The sequence below is a fragment of the Esox lucius genome, chromosome 19 (genome assembly GCF_011004845.1).
Source record: "Esox lucius isolate fEsoLuc1 chromosome 19, fEsoLuc1.pri, whole genome shotgun sequence".
Lineage (NCBI taxonomy): Eukaryota > Metazoa > Chordata > Actinopteri > Esociformes > Esocidae > Esox > Esox lucius.
Window position 1 is genome coordinate 28,929,814 of NC_047587.1, and position 20,780 is coordinate 28,950,593.

General features: G+C 44.0%; 1 protein-coding gene across 3 annotated transcripts in view; it reads right to left on the reverse strand.

Annotated features, from left to right (window-relative positions):
• Positions 1 to 20,780, reverse strand: part of jph3 (junctophilin 3) — a 39,292-nt gene that overhangs the window by 1,386 nt on the left and 17,126 nt on the right. For 2 of the 3 annotated variants that reach the window (XM_020040442.3, XM_010884013.5), the window contains exons 4-5: positions 4,934 to 5,058; positions 1,530 to 2,509 (exon numbers count right to left, since the gene is read on the reverse strand). In XM_020040442.3, coding sequence (XP_019896001.1) covers positions 1,530 to 2,509; positions 4,934 to 5,058 — 1,105 coding nt within the window. The remainder of the gene's footprint in view (positions 1 to 1,529; positions 2,510 to 4,933; positions 5,059 to 20,780) is intronic. The other variant, XM_010884014.5, reaches the window with a different exon arrangement.

Consider the following 20,780-nt stretch of genomic DNA (forward strand, 5'->3'; position numbering starts at 1 on the left):
GACTGTGTAGTAGTGGAGGGCACAGTGGGTGATAGATAGCTGAGACTGTGTTGTAGTGGAGTGGACAGTGGGTGATAGATAGTTGAGACTGTGTTGTAGTGAAGGTGGACAGTGGGTGATTGATAGTTGAGACTGGGTGGTAGTGGAGGGACAGTGGGGGATAGATAGCTGAGACTGTGTTGTAGTGAAGGTGGACAGTGGGTGATAGATAGCTGAGACTGTGTTGTAGTGAAGGGGACAGTGGGTGATAGATAGTTAAACTGGGTGGTAGTGGAGGGGACAGTGGGTGATAGATAGTTGAGACTGTGTTGTAGTGAAGGGGACAGTGGGTGATAGATAGTTGAGACTGTGTTGTAGTGGAGGGGACAGTGGGTGATAGATAGCTGAGACTGTGTTGTAGTGAAGGGGACAGTGGGTGATAGATAGTTGAGACTGTGTTGTAGTGGAGGGACAGTGGGTGATAGATAGTTGAAACTGTGTTGTAGTGAAGGGGACAGTGGGTGATAGATAGCTGAGACTGTGTTGTAGTGAAGGGGACAGTGGGTGATAGATAGTTAAACTGGGTGGTAGTGGAGGGACAGTGGGTGATAGATAGTTGAGACTGGGTGGTAGTGGAGGGGACAGTGGGTGATAGATAGTTGAGACTGTGTTGTAGTGGGGGGACAGTGGGTGATAGATAGCTGAGACTGTTGTTGTAGTGAAGGGGACAGTGGGTGATGGATAGTTGAAACTTTGTTGTAGTGAAGGGGACAGTGGGTGATAGATAGCTGAGACTGTTGTAGTGAAAGGGACAGTGGGTGATAGATAGTTAAACTGGGTGGTAGTGGAGGGGACAGTGGGTGATATATAGTTGAGACTGTGTTGTAGTGGACAGTGGGTGATAGATAGTTGAGACTGTGTTGTAGTGAAGGGGACAGTGGGTGATTGATAGTTGAGACTGTGTTGTAGTGAAGGGGACAGTGGGTGACAGATAGTTGAGACTGTGGTAGTGGAGGGGACAGTGGGTGATAGATAGTTGAGACTGTGTTGTAGTGAAGGGGACAGTGGGTGATAGATAGCTGAGACTGTTGTTGTAGTGAACAAAACAGCCCATTTTGACTTAGTGGCTAGTGTTAACAATGAAGCAAAGAGGCTCCTCCAATCCCAGTCCCAGTTTATACACCGGCCTTACCTAATCCTTTCTCTTCCAAATAATGAATGATGAAATATCAAAATGAGGAAATACGGCTGCTCTTTATCACAAAATGTTCCGTGGACCTTGACTGATTATCACCTTTGAATCTGTCCATTAGAATCGTTCCACAAGAGATAAATTATAGTCAAGTTGTGTATGAGAGATGGAGTGAACTCGAAACTGAGAAATGAATTATAGAGAAGTTGTATGTGACAGATGAATTACACTGACAATGTATTTGAGAAAGGTGTGAGAGCATTTAACATTTAAATGTAAGTGCTTACATATTAGTAATTTTTGCATGTGAGTGAACAACCGGCATATTACTGAATCTGTGGGAAAGGCGACTCCTTACCGAGTTAGCTTTGAGCTGGGTCAGTTTCTTGTCATCGTCATGTTCTAGTGCAATGGGTGAGGATTTCTGTGGAGGGGAAAGGGTGAGATCCCTGCGCAGAGGCCGAGCCTCCAGCTTGTCCCCCTTGCTCATTCCCCCTTGCAAGTCTGGGGCCAGTCCCTCCCTGTCCTCCTTGCCCTCCCGCGACCCTGACGGTCGCGCCGCCTCTCTGTCCCGTCCCTCCCTGGCTTCTCTGTTCTCCCGGCTCTTACTAGGCCGCTGTCTCTGTAGCGTGTGAGAGCGGGCCTCGCCGCCATGACCATGCCGCTCCTCTCCTTGCCCGTAGGGCTTCTGGGAGTTGGAGTCCATGGGCTGGAGTGGCCTCATCTCCATCTCGTAGTTGCTCAGCTTCTCCTCATCCTGCTCCAGCAGCCGCGTGTCACCGCTGTGCGTCCGCTGGGATCTCCACGACGCTGACGGACAGTCCGACCACCGGTCCCTGGAGGCCTTATGATTGGACGATCCATGCTCTCTGGACTTGTAATTGGAGGAGGTGTGCTTGTGTCCGTGGCCATTGGTGCGGCCACCGCCCCTGGCCTCGTCCTGGACGGACGGGGTGGTAGAGCGACTCCCCCCCCGGCTGCCCCCTTTAGAGGAACGCTTGTCCTTATCCTCGCTCCAGCTGTTGGCCCTCAAGTACTCCCCGCCTCCGCGGCCCTCCATCAGCACCTGGATCTCCTGACCGTTGCCGCCTCCCCCCGCGTCGTCCACAGCGCTCTGCCTCAGGAAGCGGGCGTTCTTGGTGCGGTGGGGCTTGGCGGTGGCAGGGCTGCAGTGGCCCGACGACGTGTGACTGGCGTCGGGGCTCAGGTCAGGGGTCAGGTTTGGGGGCATGGTGCCCTTTATGTAGAGTTCGGGACTGTCTGGCCCAGTGCCACTGGAAATCACCTCGATATCGTTCTCACTGGAGTTTTGATGCTTTGACCGTCGGACCTCTACTCCTGACCAAGAACGTAGAGAAACAGGGAGTCAGGACAACTTACCAGAAAACACTGGCTGTCAGCAAAGGTCAAAGTGCTATGTATTCATGTAACCTTTGTCATACAAAGAGCAAGTGACGGTATGAATGACATGATTACCTGCTGTGCTGCCAACATCAACCAGACTATGTCAATATAATGTAATTAAAATCACAGGGATATACATCCAGAAGGTAACCCCACGTACTGCCTTTAAAGAAATTATCAAATTTTCTTTCCAGATATGCACATAGTCAATTCTATCATGCAATCACAAATCACAGTGGATCAGTATACCTCTTTAAATGAAACGGACCAGTCCCGAACCCTCCCACCAGACACACTTCTGTCTGTACTCTAGACAGACTATTTTCAAGGTTTTACAAAGTCAGCAGCCCCAGAAATAGAGAGAGAGGGCAAGAGTGAGAGAAAACGAGGGTGGGGGCTGGTTAAGCATTCTACTCAGTTATACCAGTCACTCTTAACTCTCTCTGCATTGGCCACTCCACCTCACCGTCCCAGACGTCTGCACCCAGCCAACCCACCTCACCGTCCCAGACGTCTGCACCCAGCCACCCCACTTCACCGTCCCAGACGTCTGCACCCAGCCACCCGACCTCACCGTCCCAGACGTCCACACCCAGCCACCCCACCACACCGTCCCAGACGTCTGCACCCAGCCACCCCACCACACCGTCCCAGACGTCTGCACCCAGCCACCCCACTTCACCGTCCCAGACGTCTGCACCCAGCCACCCGACCTCACCGTTCCAGACGTCCGCACCCAGCCACCCGACCTCACCGTTCCAGACGTCTGCACCCAGCCACCCCACCTCACCGTCCCAGATGTCTGCACCCAGCCACCCCACCACACCGTCCCAGACGTCTGCACCCAGCCACCCCACCACACCGTTCCAGACGTCTGCACCCAGCCACCCCACCTCACCGTCCCAGATGTCTGCACCCAGCCACCCCACCACACCGTCCCAGACGTCTGCACCCAGCCACCCCACCACACCGTCCCAGACGTCTGCACCCAGCCACCCGACCTCACAGTTCCAGACGTCTGCACCCAGCCACCCGACCTCACAGTTCCAGACGTCTGCACCCAGCCACCCCACCTCACCGTCCCAGACGTCCGTACCCAGCCAGCCAGAGTACTCACATCCTTGTTGCTCTGCTCAACAGGCAGCACAGCACAGAAATGCTAAGCAAAGCAAAGCTAAACACCCTGCTAAATGGGCTAACCTATTATGTGCAACGGTATTGTATACAAATAGTTTTGTTGCCCCATTGGGTACCTTTTACTCAAAGAGTGGTTGAAATAAAACACATCCTCTTAGGGAATCTGTAACTGTGATTCTTTCTAATATCATGACATCAAGGTAGTGTCAGGTCAGTTTAAAAAACAAACTAGCATGGAAACCAAGCAAGGGAAAGTTTGTGAAGTTGCATGTGTTTAGTGCTTAAGTGTGTGTGTGTGTGTGTCAGCCTGTCTTGTGCAGCCTTATTGGAAAGGTCATTGGTGACCTCCCTCCACCTTCCTGTTGCTGCCTCCATCACTCAAGGTTTGCACTGCACTGTGGGTAACTGGTCCCATGGGGCTGAAGCACATAGTGTTCAGCACCCACACTCCTGACACTGACAGCTGATTTACTTTGCCATTCTCTCCTCTCTTTCTATTAGTATCAAGAGCCTCTAGGCACATTACAATTTTCAGAGATTAACAAATTACATTTTTGCTAGAAACCTGTATCTATAAATCAAATTGCCAAGCCCATTTCTTCTATTCTGTCTGACACCTGACTCAAAGTCCTTCCTGTCTGGAAAGTGTTTTAACATTGTTGACAAGAGGCATTGATATAATGAAGGCAATGTGCACTGCAGGTTGGATATCCCCATTTCAAATTGAACGAATCATGGCATGCCATCATGGCATCAAAGCACTGAACATGCAAATCTCTACTTGAGGAAAACCAATAAAAACACCTGCCCATTTTCTAAGTGAATATTGCAGTTACGATAGGCTCCTGTCCAGACCAATGAGTCACAGCTCTCCCTGTGTTGTCAGGAACTTAGGTTAAGACAGCCAGGCTACATTCTGTCACTCAAACCCAGTCTTTAAAAATTGCCCAAAATTGTCTGATTCCTCCACAATGACTTAGGGTTACATTGGTCATGTGATCACAACTACAACTGGGTCATCATCTGGGATCGGCAACTGAATTATACTGAAATGTACTACTTCAACATAATGGATGGCATCAATGGTGCAGCTCATGCTGTCACAGAACCTATAATGAATGGTGAAGTGTTATTCTATATCACGGGTATGACCATATAAATGACTCGTTATAGTTTAGTTGACATTAGTATCCAGTTTATAGTCATTGGTGACTTGCTCACCATTTTCTCTGTGCTGGAAGGAAGGGGAGAACTCCTTTGCGATGACCCTGGCAAGGCAACACTCTTCCTGGGCTTTCTGTGCTGCTCCCACAGCGGCCTCTGCCTTCCCCTGCGCGTGCGCCGTCCTGGAACAGGAGAAAATGTCAAAAGACAATCTAAATAAATTACCACTACAGGTAGCATGTTCATATGACTGACTTTGTATGTGTACATTGGAATGTGAAACTTTGTTGCCCTTAAAGTACAATCACCATTTGTTTTTCCTGATGTTCTCTTTTGAAGTAATTTTAAAGCCTTTATAAGACTTTATATGACCCTGGTCAAGATTAATAATGAATAATAAAACACCTGCAGAACATATAAGTCCACTGTATGTCCCTGTATCCCAGCCGTAATCCCCCTCCACTCTCTCTGTTTTCAGCTGGCTGTTCTCTCATTGATCCCCTTACCTGCATTATGTTAGAGTTAGAACTCTCTCTGCAGTGTGGTGAGTTAACCTACTGACAGTCATCAAGAAGACAGAGCAACAGACTCATACTTGTCTTTATCAATACTGTGGTCTCATCACAGAATATGCTTAAATGGTCATTTAGATTCAAATAGAATGCAAGTAATATCTAGTGAAGAACATATAGTGCTTTCTAAGTAGAAATGGACCTTCACCTCTCTTAAGTCCCCATTATACTATGGTGTTATTCCATCCCATCCATTCATCTGGATTCAATATTTCTTGTCATAAGTAATTTTTTCACAAAATCAGGAAAATGTAGTGAACGACAACTTCTATTGGCCACACATTGTCTTTTTAACTGTGCTGTTTAAGTATTTTGGATGGTTTATTTTGTATTTCATGTGATTCATCAAGCCAAATGTATGCAATGAAATTACTGAAGTGTAATTTAAAATAACTCTGATGGTAAATCAAAATATTGTAGAAAATCTGTAAACTGTTTCAACATTCATTCAAATATTACTAGTATTTACACATTTTGACAGAAATGTAATTCCCTTTTGGGTCTATGCATTAGATGTAACAAAATGGACAGCTGACAATAACAGAAACTACAGTGGATATAAAAAGTCTACACACCCCTGTGAAATTGGCAGGTTTTTGTGATGTAAAAGAATGAGACAAAGATAAATCATGTCAGAATTTTCTCCACTTTTAATGTGACCTATAATGTGAACAATTCCATTGAAAAACTAACTGAAATCTTCGAGGGGGAAAAATGAAAAATAAAAACCTTACAATAACCTGGTTGCATAAGACCTTGGTCATAAAAAAAAGTTCTGACGTGATTTATCTTTGTCTCATTCTTTTACATCACAAGAACCTGGCATTTTAACAGGGGTGTGTAGACTTTTTATATCCACTGTAGCTATTGTCTATCAATTAAATAGCTACAGTAGATGTTTGCAATTAGCCTGCGATCTTTCAATATAAATTGTATATAAACAAAAAAAAAAAAAAGCTTTTGTGTGGTTTATATACACGTTAATACATTCAATATGAACCCTCATTAGTAAAACAACATCAATAAAAAATTTCTGTGCTAAAATATTTATGATGAAAATAAAAATGTGTCTGTTATGCCATCCTTTTCTCCCTGACTTGCATTCAAAGGTGAGCTAGCTAGGTACTTGGCTTGGTTATACTCTTATTCTTATTGTTTATTGAACCCAATATTAATCTCATTGTTTATTGAACTCAATATTTTCATACGTCGAATTTTTAAATGTGAAAATGCAAATTGGATTTCTACATGATTTCACGTGACATTAGCTAAACATGTGAAAACAACCATTCTTCTTTAGGGCCCCTATATTCTCTTTTCCAACTCTACCTCCTTCTCCTCCTTGTTTGTGCAGTAACTGTCTTGGTGCAGTATTGCATGTCGATGATTATTGATCCCCCCCCCTTTTCTTTTTGCTTCTGGCTTTCCTCACACAGGCAGTAGAGCCATGCTGGCCCCATCAGAGAACTCACAAAACTGAGTGTCTGTGTGTGTGCATGTCTGCGTGCGAGCAGACACATTAGTTATGGTGTAATTGTGAGCAATACTTGTCTCTTTTAGATTAGATAGGCTGGTGGGTTTTGGTATTGACACAAAGGTGAGTGTTTGAGGGATGTGGTCAGGGTGAAGGGATAGCTGAGGTGTTGGAGGGGTGTGGTCAGGGTGTGGTCAGGGTGAAGGGATAGCTGAGGTGTTGGAGGGGTGTGGTCAGGGTGAAGGGATAGCTGAGGTGTTGGAGGGGTGTGGTCAGGGTGAAGGGATAGCTGAGGTGTTGGAGGGGTGCGGTCAGGGTGTGGGGTTAACTGAGGTGTTGGAGGGGTGCGGTCAGGGTGTGGGGTTAACTGAGGTGTTGGAGGGGTGCGGTCAGGGTGTGGGGTTAACTGAGGTGTTGGAGGGGTGCGGTCAGGGTGTGGGGTTAACTGAGGTGTTGGAGAGGGATTTGATCAGGGTGTGGTGTTAGCTGAGGTGTTGGAAATGGGTGTGGTCAAGGTAAGGAGATAGCTGAGGTCTTGGAGGGGTGTGGTCATGTTGAGGGGATACCTGAGGTTGGAGTGGTGTGGTCAGGGTGAGAGGCTAGCTAAGGTTGGAGGGGTGTGGTAAGGGTGTGGGGTTAGTTGAGGTGTTGAAGAGAGGTGTGGTCAGGGTGTGGGGTTAGTTGAGGTGTTCAAGAGGGGTGTGGTCAGGGTGTGGGGTTAGTTGAGGTGGTGATAAATGAGAGGGTTGGCTGGAGAGACTGTAGAGCTCCTTATCCTGCTTTACACTGGTAGTCAGCCCATTCCCAGGCCGTTGTCCTAGCAACTGCAGGAGTAGGTGAGTGAGAGGGAGAGAAAAATAGATAGAGAGCAATAGAGGGAGAGAGAGAGAACAGGAGGGAGGGAGGGAGAGAGAGAGGGGAAAGGGTAAGAGACGTAGATATAAAGAGTAACACCCACAGAGAGATGAAGTGCTGGAGTGGAGTAGAGAGAGAGTGAGGCACAATAAGGAGGATAGGAATCTTCCATTCAGTGTTACTGTGCCCCAGAGCTCTGTATGACTTCTCTTAGAACTTAATACATCTGAAAAAACTCATTAATCACAACTCCCCCTGTTATCTCCCTTCCCCTCTCACCCTCTCACACATATGCACACACTTAAAATGCTTCATTTCAGTCTGCAAATCAAGTGCTCACTCAAATAGGACTCAAACTTTCCAAAGGTTGGAATTTTCATGGACACTCAGGGATTCAAATCGCACCGTCTTCTCCACAGCCAGCCTGTTGTTGGTTGCCGAGGCTCCTGAACAGCAGCACTGTCTGCCTTCAACAGCTGAGGAAGCTCAGGACCAACGGCCCTTCCAGTGCCTTGGCACCACAGACCTGCTCCATGTAGAGGTCTAATGACCCGCCCAATCCGGAGTCAGCACCTCCCCCACGACTGCCCTTCTACACTACCTGGTGTATTTGGTACACAGGAGAACAGGTCACCACCCAAATCAAACCAACTTTCTCTACATGGATGTTAATGGACCTGTCAGCGATACTACGCGTCTCACCTCAGCGGCTATCTGGTCGATCATAACGACATGTTGTCCTTATACGAGCGGCAACCATTAACATTATAAGCAACCGATTCCATTAAATCATTTTGAAATAAAGAGCATATCGTGGTCTACAGGTTAGAAGTGCTAGAGGAGATTGTTCTGTAACCTGGTAGAAACACACAATAGACACAGATAGACCCTCACACACACACGCTAGAATGTGCGCTGGCGTGTGAGGCAGATATGGATCTGATCCACATGTGCTGTGGTCCTGGATCGAGGTATACTGATTTTCTGTCTATTTATATCCCACTGAGGCACAGCAGTAAGAACAACATTTGTGATTTCACAGAGACACTAACCATTCCATGACATCAGATACATACTGTACAAGCCTTCCTGACTGTACCCCTGCTCTCTCCTGCTACATCTTCCTCTCACAGAACCTGCACCTTGGAACATGTTACGACGCTTTCCCCCTTACCTCCACTCTAGCGCTCATACAGAGGGCTAACACATTTCCTCACATTTAATATACTGCATTTATCTCCCAAAAAAACCTGCTAACCTTATGTTATGGTAGAAAGGACCATCCACACACAGTCTTTGCTAACCTAGAAGGGCCTAGCCAACCCTAAACCAAGAATATATAGGAGATATGCTCTGTTCCTCATGAAACCCTAATCCCTACACAGTATACTACTTTTACCCAGAATCCTATGGGGAATAGGGTGCCATTCAGAACCCTATAGGTACTAGGGGACCATTTGGGATGTTGATAGAGTCCCACTAATCCTCGGGATGACACATGTAAGCTGCCTCTTTTTAATAAGTTGCGTCAAGATGGAGTTGAGCGGAGCCGGAGATGATTCATGCTTGTTTCCGGTATCAGTGCCTCATCAGCAGCACGTGGTTGGAGGACAGGATTGTGTTTTAAACACAACCTATGTGACGCAGACAGTCTCATAAGCTTGTTTACCCTATGAACACACCCAATGGTCACCTCTCTCATTCTACCCTGTTCTTATGATGCCCTGGTTTCTCTCTGTCTCACATTTTGTGTGTGTTTCTTGTTCAAAATACAGTTTGTTCTCTTTATTCTTTGACAATTAATCTGTGTTTGGGATCTTACCTTTAGCAGTAACTTGTGTTCTCCAATGAAAACACCTTGTTCTAGTAATATCTGGGTTAGGCTGAGCACTGCTTAGATGAACCAAAAGACCTCTCCAGAGGCAGGGAGGTCAATCTCTTATCTTATTGTGTTCCTAGAGATCTACCCCCCTGCCCTGTTCTCTGATCTCCTCGCGGTTCAGACAGACATACAAGCAGACACACATGCAATACATGTTCTCCTACTGTAATTTAGCAAAGCTGCAAAGTAAAGTAGTGGCAGCCATTGTTTCTGTAATATACATGAATTGTTTTTGTTCTCTGTCTTGCTCACAGACATCTGCTGTTAGTCCTGGGCTATGTGGATTCTATGTGTCATCTTCAGTGGCCAGTCTTAATCAGCTAACAAGGGTTGCCATCTCCAGATGTAGGTTTATACAGTACAGAGGCCATATCTTAATTTGGTCAAGTTTGATACAGCAGGAAAATTATCTTGACACAATAGGACATCTAATTATTATTGTGTATTAACAACTATGGCCAGGGTGTCCTGTGTATTTATGTAGCTGTGGCCATTTTACACTTTTTTACACTATTTTTGGCCAGTATGTCCATATTTATTAGATTAGCTTAAACATGATTCAAGTTTCAGTCAGTGACCAAACGACAAAAATCTAAAATAGAGAAAGTCTATCCATGCATTTCCTGTAGGTATGTCTGGACACAGACCAGACTATAAGGCCCTAGTTACTAGAGTAAATCCTCTTGACCCCTATCATGTAATATAGAAATGCATAGTTAAGACTTCTGAGATCTTGGAAGAGTGTGTTGAGTACTGTCTGGCTGTTTGAAAATGTGTTTGCATGCAAGTGTGTTTGTGCATATTCTGAGTGGGGGCGTGTGTGGGATGTGTGTTTGGTGTGTGTGTGTGTACCAGCCTCCAGTTCAGCCATCCTGGTGTCTCTCCGGCAGTCTGCCAACACTGTTGGCATAATGCGGAAATTGCTCCCTCCCTCTGCTCTCTCTCTTTTTCTATCTCCTGTTATTCCCACCAGTAGGCCTGGCCTCCATGGGCCAACACCGGAATGGAGAACTAAATAAACTGGCAGACCACACAGATATTATTTTGTCAAAACGTTGGCCTAATTGCACATTGGGCATTTGCGGATACAGTGGGGAGAACAAGTATTTGATACACTGACGATTTTGCAGGTTTTCCTACTTACAAAGCATGTAGAGGTCTGTAATGTTTATCATAGGTACACTTCAACTGTAAGAGACGCAATCAAAAATAAAAATCCAGAAAATCACATGATTTTTATATAATTAATTTGCATTTAATTGCATGACATAAGTATTTGATCCCCTACCAACCAGTAAGAATTCCGGCTCTCACAGACCTGTTTTTCTTTAAGAAGCCCTCCTGTTCTCCACTCATTATCTGTATTAACTGCACCTGTTTGAACTTGTTACCTGTATAAAAGACACCTGTCCACACACTCATTCCACAATGGCCAAGACCAGAGAGCTGTTTAAGGACATCAGGGATAAAATTGTAGACCTACACAAGCCTGGGATGGGCTACAGGACAATAGGCAAGCAGCTTGGTGAGAAGGCAACAACTGTTGGCGCAATTACTGGAGCTAGGGAGTCTGGGGCTCCATGCAAGATCTCACCTCATGGGGCATCAATGATCATGAGGAAGGTGAGGGATCAGCCCAGAACAACACGGCAGGACCTGGTCAATGACCTGAAGAGAGCTGGGACCACAGTCTCAAAGAAAACCATTAGTAACACACTACGCCGTCAAGGATTAAAATCCTGCAGCGCACGCAAGGTCCCCCTGCTCAAGCCAGCGCATGTCCAGGGCCGTCTGAAGTTTGCCAATGACCATCTGGATGATCCAGAGGAGGAATGGGAGAAGGTCATGTGGTCTGATGAGATGAGCTTTTTGGTCTAAACTCCACTCAGGAAGAAGAAGGATGAGTACAACCCCAAGAACACCATCCCAGCTGTGAAGCATGGAGGTGGAAACATCATTCTTTGGGGATGCTTTTTTGCAAAGGGGACAGGACGACTGTACCATATTGAGGGGAGGATGGATGGGGCCATGTATCGCGAGATCTTGGCCAACAACCTCCTTCCCTCAGTAAGAGCATTGAAGATGGGTCATGGCTGGGTCTTCCAGCATGACAACGACCCGAAACACACAGCCAGGGCAACTAAGGAGTGGCTCCCGTAAGAAGCATCTCAAGGTCCTGGAGTGGCCTAGCCAGTCTCCAGACCTGAACCCAATAGAAAATCTTTGGAGGGAGCTGAAAGTCCGTATTGCCCAGCGACAGCCCCGAAACCTGAAGGATCTGGAGAAGGTCTGTATGGAGGAGTGGGCCAAAATCCCTGCTGCAGTGTGTGCAAACCTGGTCAAGTACTACAGGAAACATATGATCTCTGTAATTGCAAACAAAGGTTTATGTACCAAATATTAAGTTCTGTTTTCCTGATGTATCAAATACTTATGTCATGCAAAAAAATGCAAATTAATTACTTAAAAATCATACAATGTAATTTTCTGGATTTTTGTTTTAGATTCCATCACTCACAGTTGAAGAGTACCTATGATAAAACATACAGACTTCTACATGCTTTTAAGTGGGAAAACCTGCTACATTTTTTGGATCTTGTAAATATGTCATGTACGGAAATTCTTTAGACAAATTGCAGTTCGTGAAATTCGACTTGGGCAACAGACCAGACATGATGTAATTTCAAAGTGATCAGTCTTTTTTTTCTTTACTGGAAGGCAAGAAAGCTAGCTACAATTAATAATAACTTAAGGGGGCTGAATAATTTTGCACGCCCAATTTTTCAGTTTTTTATTTGTTAAAAAGGTTTGAAATATCCAATGAATTTCGTTCCACTTCATAATTGTGTCCCACTTGTTGTTCATTCTTCACAAAAATTACAGTTTTATATCTTTATGTTTGAGGCCTGAAATGTGGCAAAAGGTTGAAAAGTTCAAGGGGGCCGAATACTTTCGCAAGGCACTGTAACTAGCGTATACAATGCTTATATTGGATGTAAAAACGAAAATTGACTTGAAATTGAATTAAAAGTTTTGCTAAATGTCTGTCTATAGTAACTTGGAAAACACTTTTAGAGGAGTTTGGCCAGAGTGTGCGCCTTCAGGATGATGTAACGGTGCGTGATGAATTTCTTATAATTTCTGTACTTTACACTGCAACCACCACTCCTTTTGTGTCCAGCGAGGACCGTTGCCGCTGTGTAAAGTACGAGCCGTCGCGTTTGTCTCTAAACTGGTTACGCACTTGATCATTCCTTATCACCCACTCGCTTTTAAATCTACAATCCAAGACAGCAGCTGGGACAAGATGCTTATCTTAAAAGTGCTGTGTGTAAGGAGTGGAAACATTCTCTTATGGAGTCGTTTATCAATAATATTATAGCCAATTAACAGATAATACAACTACAACCATATATATATACAAGGGCGCCGTATAGGGGGAAAAGTTAGGACAATTCCAAGGGCCCATGTCTGACAGGGGCCCCAAAAAATAGGTAACAGCTGCGCAGAGGGGGCCCAATTAGATTTTTTGTCATGGGGCCCAAAATTCCTGGCGGCGCCCCTGTATATATATATATATATATATATATATATATATATATATATATATATATATATATATATACACACTCACCTAAAGGATTATTAGGAACACCTTTTCAATTTCTCATTAATGCAATTATCTAATCAACCGATCACATGGCAGTTGCTTCAATGCATTTAGGGGTGTGGTCCTGGTCAAGACAATCTCCTGAACTCCAAACTGAATGTCATAATGGGAAAATAAGGTGATTTAAGCAATTTTGAGCGTGGCATGGCTGTTGGTGCCAGACGGGCCAGTCTGAGTATTTCACAATCTGCTCAGTTACTGGGATTTTCACGCACAAATATTTCTAGGGTTTACAAAGAATGGTGTGAAAAGGGAAAAACATCCAGTATGCGGCAGTCCTGTGGGCGAAAATGCCTTGTTGATGCTAGAGGTCAGAGGAGAATGGGCCGACTGATTCAAGCTGATTGAAGAGCAACTTTGATTGAAATAACCACTCGTTACAACCGAGGTATGCAGCAAAGCATTTGTGAAGCCACAACACGCACAACCTTGAGGTGGATGGGCTACAACAGCAGAAGACCCCACCGGGTACCACTCATCTCCACTACAAATAGGAAAAAGAGGCTACAATTTGCACGAGCTCGCCAAAATTGGACAGTTGAAGACTGGAAGAATGTTGCCTGGTCTGATGAGTCTCGATTTCTGTTGAGACATTCAGATGGTAGAGTCAGAATTTCGCGTAAACAGAATGAGAACATGGATCCATCATGCCTTGTTACCACTGTGCAGGCTGGTGGTAGTGGTGTAATGGTGTGGGGGATGTTTTCTTGCACACTTTAGGCCCCTTAGTGCCAATTGGGCATCGTTTAAATGCCACAGCCTACCTGAGCATTGTTTCTGACCCTGTCCATCCCTTTATGACCACCATGTACCCATCCTCTGATGGCTACTTCCAGCAGGATAATGCACCATGTCACAAAGCTCGAATCATTTCAAATTGGTTTCTTGAACATGACAATGAGTTCACTGTACTGAAATGGCCCCCACAGTCACCAGATCTCAACCCAATAGAGCATCTTTGGGATGTGGTGGAACGGGAGCTTCGTGCCCTGGATGTGCATCCCACAAATCTCCATTAACTGCAAGATGCTATCCTATCAATATGGGCCAACATTTCTAAAGAATGCTTTCAGCACCTTGTTGAATCAATGCCACGTAGAATTAAGGCAGTTCTGAAGGCGAAAGGGGGTTAAACACAGTATTAGTATGGTGTTCCTAATAATCCTTTAAGTGAGTGTGTATATATATATATATATATATATATATATATATATATATATATATATATATATATATATATATACATACAGCACTGGAAAGAATTAAGAGACCACTCTATGGCAGCCATTCAATTCCAATGTCTGTTCAATTCCAACCCAGGCACACCTAATTTTGCTTAATGAGGTACTGATTGGTGATTTCCTGAACCAAATCTAATTTAATGAGGAAAAGTATAAAAAACACTGCTGTGGTCATCACTGTCCTCTTGCAATAGGACCAGCTGGATGGCAAAAATAGTGCAAGTAGTACCTCAAAGGTCATTTCAATAAAAAAAATATCTATTCAGCATCTCAAAAGAGTTGAAAAGAAAAGCTTTGAGTGAGGAAAAGAAGGGTTAAATTATGCCTTTACTGGCAGAGGGATACAGTGAGTCAGGTTGCTTCCAATCTGAACATTTCAAAGACGGCGGTTCATAAGAACAAGTTCAAGCTCAGACATTGGGGACAACAAAGCTACAGACTGGCAGAGGGCTAAAACGACTGTCCACTGACCGAGATTACCGTCAACTCATTCAAATTTCACTCAACAACCATAGGATGACATCAACTGACCTACAAAAAGAATGGCAAACAGCAACTGGGGTGAAGTGCACGGCGAGGATAGATTGAAACAAGCTCCTGGGGCAGGGCTAAAGTCATGCAAAGCTGGAAAAAAAGCCCTTTATCAATGAGAAGCAAAGAAGAGCAAAATACCATAAGGATTGGACTGTAGAGGAATGGAGTAAGGTCATCTTCTCTGACGAGTAAAACATTTTCAGCTTTTACCTGGTCGTATAATGGTTAGACAGAAACCTGGAGAGGCCTACAGCCCATAGTGTCTTGCACCCACTGTGAAATTTGGTGGAGGATCGATGATGATCTGGGGATGCTTCAGCAAGGCTGGAATTGGGCAGATTTGTCTTTATGAAGGATGCATGAATCAAGCCAAGTAAAAGGTTCTCCTGGAAGAACACCTGCAATGTTCCCCAACTCTGAGAATTGGTTTTTCCAGAAGGACAATGCTCCATGCCACACAGCCAGGTTGATCAAGGTGTGGATGGAGGTCCACCAGAACAAGATCCTGTCATGGCCAGCCCAATCTCCAGACCTGAACCCCATTGAAAACCTCTGGAATTTGATCAAGAGGAAGATGGATGGTCACAAGCCGTCAAACAAAGCAGAGCTACTTGAATTTTTGTGCCAGGAGTGGCATAAAGTCACCCAACAGCAATGTACCAGACTGGTAGAGAGCATGCCAAGACGCATGAAAGCATGAAACCAAATATTGACTTCTGAAGGTAAAACATTAGTATTTTGTTGTTGAAAAATGAATATGAATTTGTTTTCTTTGCATTATTTGAGGTCTGAAAACATTGCATATTTTGGGGTTATTTTCACCAGTTGTTGTTTTCTACAAACCCGAATCCAAAAAAGTTGGGACACTGTACAAATTGTGAGTAAAAAAGGAATGGAATAATTTACAAATCTCATAAATGTATATTTAATTCACAATAGAACATTCAACTGAATGTTGAAAGTGAGACATTTTGTAATGTCATGCCAAATATTGGCTAATTTTGGATTTCATGAGAGCTACACATTCCAAAAAAGTTTGGACAGGTAGCAATAAGAGGCCGGAAAATTTAAATGTACAGATAAGGAACAGCTGGAGGACCAATTTGCAACTTATTATGTCAATTGGCAACATGATTGGGTATAAAAAGAGCCTCTCAGAGTGGCAATATCTCTCAGAAGTCAAGATGGGCAGAGGATCACCAATTCCCCCAATGCTGCGGCGAAATATAGTGGAGCAATATCAGAAAGGAGTTTCTCAGAGAAAAATTGCAAAGAGTTTGAAGTTTTCATCATCTACAGTGCATAATATCATCCAAAGATTCAGAGAATCTGGAACAATCTCTGTGCGTAAGGGTCAAGGCCGGAAAACCATACTGGATGCCCATGATCTTCGGGCCCTCAGACGGCACTGCATCACATACAGGAATTATAGTGTAATGGAAATCACAACATGGGCTCAGGAGTACTTCCAGAAAACATTGTCCGTGAACACAATCCACCGTGCCATTCGCCGTTGCCGGCTAAAACTCTATAGGTAAAAAAAGAAGCCGTATCTAAACAGGATCCAGAAGCACAGGCGTTTTGTCTGGGCCAAGGATCATTTAAAATGGACTGTGGCAAAGTGGAAAAGACGGATACAAATTTGAAGTTCATTTTGGAAAACTGGGACGCCATATCATATCTCTGATGGTATGGGGTTGCATGAGTGTGTGTGGAATGGGCAGCCTACACATCTGGATAGGCACCATCAATGCTGACAGTTATATCCAAGTTCTAGAACAACATATGCTCCCATCCAGACGTCGTCTCTTTCAGGGAAGACCTTGCATTTTCCAACATGACAATGCCAGACCACATACTGCATCAATTACTGCATAGAAGAAGGATCCGGGTACTGAAATGGCCAGCCTGCAGTCCAGATCTTTCACCCATAGAAAACATTTGGCGCATCATAAAGAGGAAGGTGCAACAAAGAAGACCTAAGACAGTTGAGCAACTAGAAGCCTGTTTTGGGCTCCTCAGTCCCCAGACGTTTGCAGTCTGTTATAAAAAGAAGAGGGGATGCCACACAGTGGTAAACATGTGTTGATGCCATGAAATTTAAAATCAAACTTATTTTTCCCTTAAAGTGATACATTTTCTCCATTTAAACATTTGATATGCCATCTATGTTGTATTCTGAATAAAATATTAACATTTGAAACTTCCACATCATTGCATTCTGTTTTTATTCACAATTGTACAATGTCCCAACTTTTTTGGATTCTGGTTTGTACAAATAAATACTCTAAATGACAATATTTTTATTTGGAATTAATGTTGTCAGTAGTTTATAGAATAAAACAAAACCTTTCATTTTACTCAAACACTTACCTATGAATAGTAAAACCAGAGACACTGATCATTTTGCAGTGGTCTCTTCATTTTTTACAGAGCTGTATTTTATTCGTTTTAAAGGCCTACATATGCATATCCGCAGGAAGTAGGGGTGCTGGCTCTGTCATAGCCACAGCCAGCCCTAACAAGATTCCGAAATGCACTTTTACCATTTCACTGCTACTAATGCACATAGTTCGACTGTCCATCAGAGAGACACGCCTCACTTCTGCTGGTGAGCACATGTCATCTGTCCGTCAGTGTTGCCAGATTTCATTGACTGTAAACCGCCCAATCACCCGCGGACTCCACAATAAAACCGCTCGAACACTAGTTTTTCTATACAACCCTATCTGTAAATCGACCCGCCCAAGCCCATTTTTGCCCGCACACTGTCATTAAAAATAGCCAAATTGTGCGGGAAACCTCCCGATCTGGCAACACTGCTGTCTGTTGCAGAATTCGTCCTGCACTCAACCATTATCTGCACCCCTGATCAAAACATGTTCACGCAGCCATGTACATATTCCCCTAATCCATTTAAGTAGGTAAATAACATAAGTGTGGGTGCTGGAATTTATGTTTAACTAAACTATTAACTACACATGAACTATTTTAGGAGAAATAACCAGATGTGGATTTTGTACAACTCTTCGAAAATTACACTAGGCCTTCGTAGGCCTAGTGTCACTGCATGAAAAGCAATGAAATGCTTAAAGTGTAAAAATTTAATGTTTTGGTTTATATTGATGACCGTTCTTAACACAGTCGCCTGCAGGAGATTAAGATGTACTCACATTTCCCACGTTACCTCAGAAAGTGACTATAAAAATTTGTCTCAGACACAAATCGAGCAACAATTGTCTTTCATCTAATTAAAACAACTGTAGTGTAAAAACGCTTGTTGTCTTTATCTCTTTTTGTCAACGACAGACACGCACGCACACATGCGCACACACACATGCACATGCATCGATATATGAAATGAATTTACAGGCTTTGAAAGACGGATGTGATAGTTTAGAGCAACGACACCATGTATATCCACATCATTGATTGTGCCTCTACTGCTCACCCATCAATATAGACAAGTTCCGGTCAACGTGTTGAAACAATCCATACCAGCCTCATTCAGACCCTGGTCATGAAAGACAATCTGTAGTAGAGTCGAGCCTTCAGATTTCCAAATCCTGATACTGTATGAAGCCCAATATTTGTTTTTCGTTAATACTCACTGAGGATAGTTATTTCATAGAAAGAATACTTGTTATAATGGGTACATGTTAATAAACTTTCAAATCAAAAAAGTTAAAGCCAGTTTTGATTTAGTGAAGCATATCCACAAACTAAGCTCTAGTAAGTGTTTGGATACCTGACCCTTTTAGCAGCCTCAAGAACACAGAATACTATAATATGGTTTTCACCTGGACCTTCTCCTAGTAAGACCTAATAGAACATTTTACTGATGGTAAAGGCCCAACGGTCCTTCTGAACTACTTCCAAGGATACATCTACAGTGGGGAGAACAAGTGTTTGATAACCTGCTGATTTAGCAGGTTTTCCCACTTACAAAGCATGTAGAAGTCTATAATTTTTATCACTTCAATTGTGAGTGACGGAATCTAAAACAAAAATCCCAAAAATCACATTGTATGATTTTTAAGTAATTCATTTGCATTTTATTGCATGACATAAGTATTTGATACATCAGAAAAGCAGAACTTAATATTTGGTACAGACACCTTTGTTTGCAATTACAGAGATCATACGTTTCCTGTAGTTCTTGACCAGGTTTGCACGCACTGCAGCAGGGATTTTGGCCCACTCCTCCATACAGACCTTCTCCAGATCCTTCAGGTTTCGGGGCTGTCGCTGGGCAATACGGACTTTCAGCTCCCTTCAAAGATTTTCTATTGGGTTCAGGTCTGGAGACTGGCTAGGCCACTCCAGGACCTTGAGATGCTTCTTACGGGAGCCACTCCTTAGTTGCCCTGGCTGTGTGTTTCGGGTCGTTGTCATGCTGGAAGACCCAGCCACGACCCATCTTCAATGTTCTTACAGAGGGAAGGAGGTTGTTGGCCAAGATCTCGCAATGCATGGCTCCATCCATCCTCCCATTAATACGGTGCCGTCGTCCTGTCCCCTTTGCAGAAAGCATCCCCAAAGAATGATGTTTCCACCTCCATGCTTCACGGTTGGGATGGTGTTCTTGGGGTTGTACTCATCCTTCTTCTTCCTCCAAACACAGCGAGTAGAGTTTAGACCAAAAAGCTCTATTTTCGTCTCATCAGACCACATGACCTTCTCCCATTCCTCCTCTGGATCATCCAGATGGTCATTGGCAAACTTCAGACGGGCCTGGACATGCGCTGGCTTGAGCAGGGGGACCTTGTGTGCGGTGCTGGATTTTAATCCATGACGGTGTAGTGTGTTATTAAAGGTTTTCTTTGAGACTGTGGTCCCAGCTCTCTTCAGGTCATTGACCAGGTCCTGCCGTGTAGTTCTAGGCTGATCCCTCAGCTTCCTCATGATCATTGATGCCGCACGAGGTGAGATCTTGGAAGGATCCCCAGACCGAGGGAGATTGACCGTCATCTTGAACTTCTTCCATTCTCTAATAATTGTGCCAACAGTTGTTGCCTTCTCACCAAGCTACTTTCCTATTATCCTGTAGCCCATCCCAGCCTTGTGCAGGTCTACAATTTTATCCCTGATGTCCTTACACAACTCTCTGGTCTTGGCCATTGTGGAGAGGTTGGAGTCTGTTTGATTGAGTGTGTGGACAGGTGTCTTTTATACAAATAACGAGTTCAAACAGGTGCAGTTAATACAGGTAATGAGTGGAGAACAGGAGGGCTTCTTAAAGAAAAACTAACAGGTCTGTGAGAGCTGGAATTATTATTGGTTGGTAGGTGATTAAACACTTATTTCATGCAATAGAATGCAAATTAATTTTCTGGATTTTTGTTTTAGATTCCGTCTCTCACAGTAGAAGTGTACCTATGATAAAAATTACAGACCTCTACATGCTTTGTAAGTAGGAAAACCTGCTAAATCGGCAGTGTATAAATACTTGTTCTCCCCACTGTATCACCCTGTTTGCAGCCCAACAAAGAAATGGAATGTTCTCAATCTTCAATAATTCTAAAATTAAATTGACATACTTCTCTCTATCAAAATCATTTTTCAAGATTGAGCTCTGACCCCTCAGCCAGTGAGCTCAGCCTACTTAACACGTGTGTCTTTTATGTTAGGGGATTCAACAAATCTACTGTAGGCGTTTTACACCTGCTGAAAGTT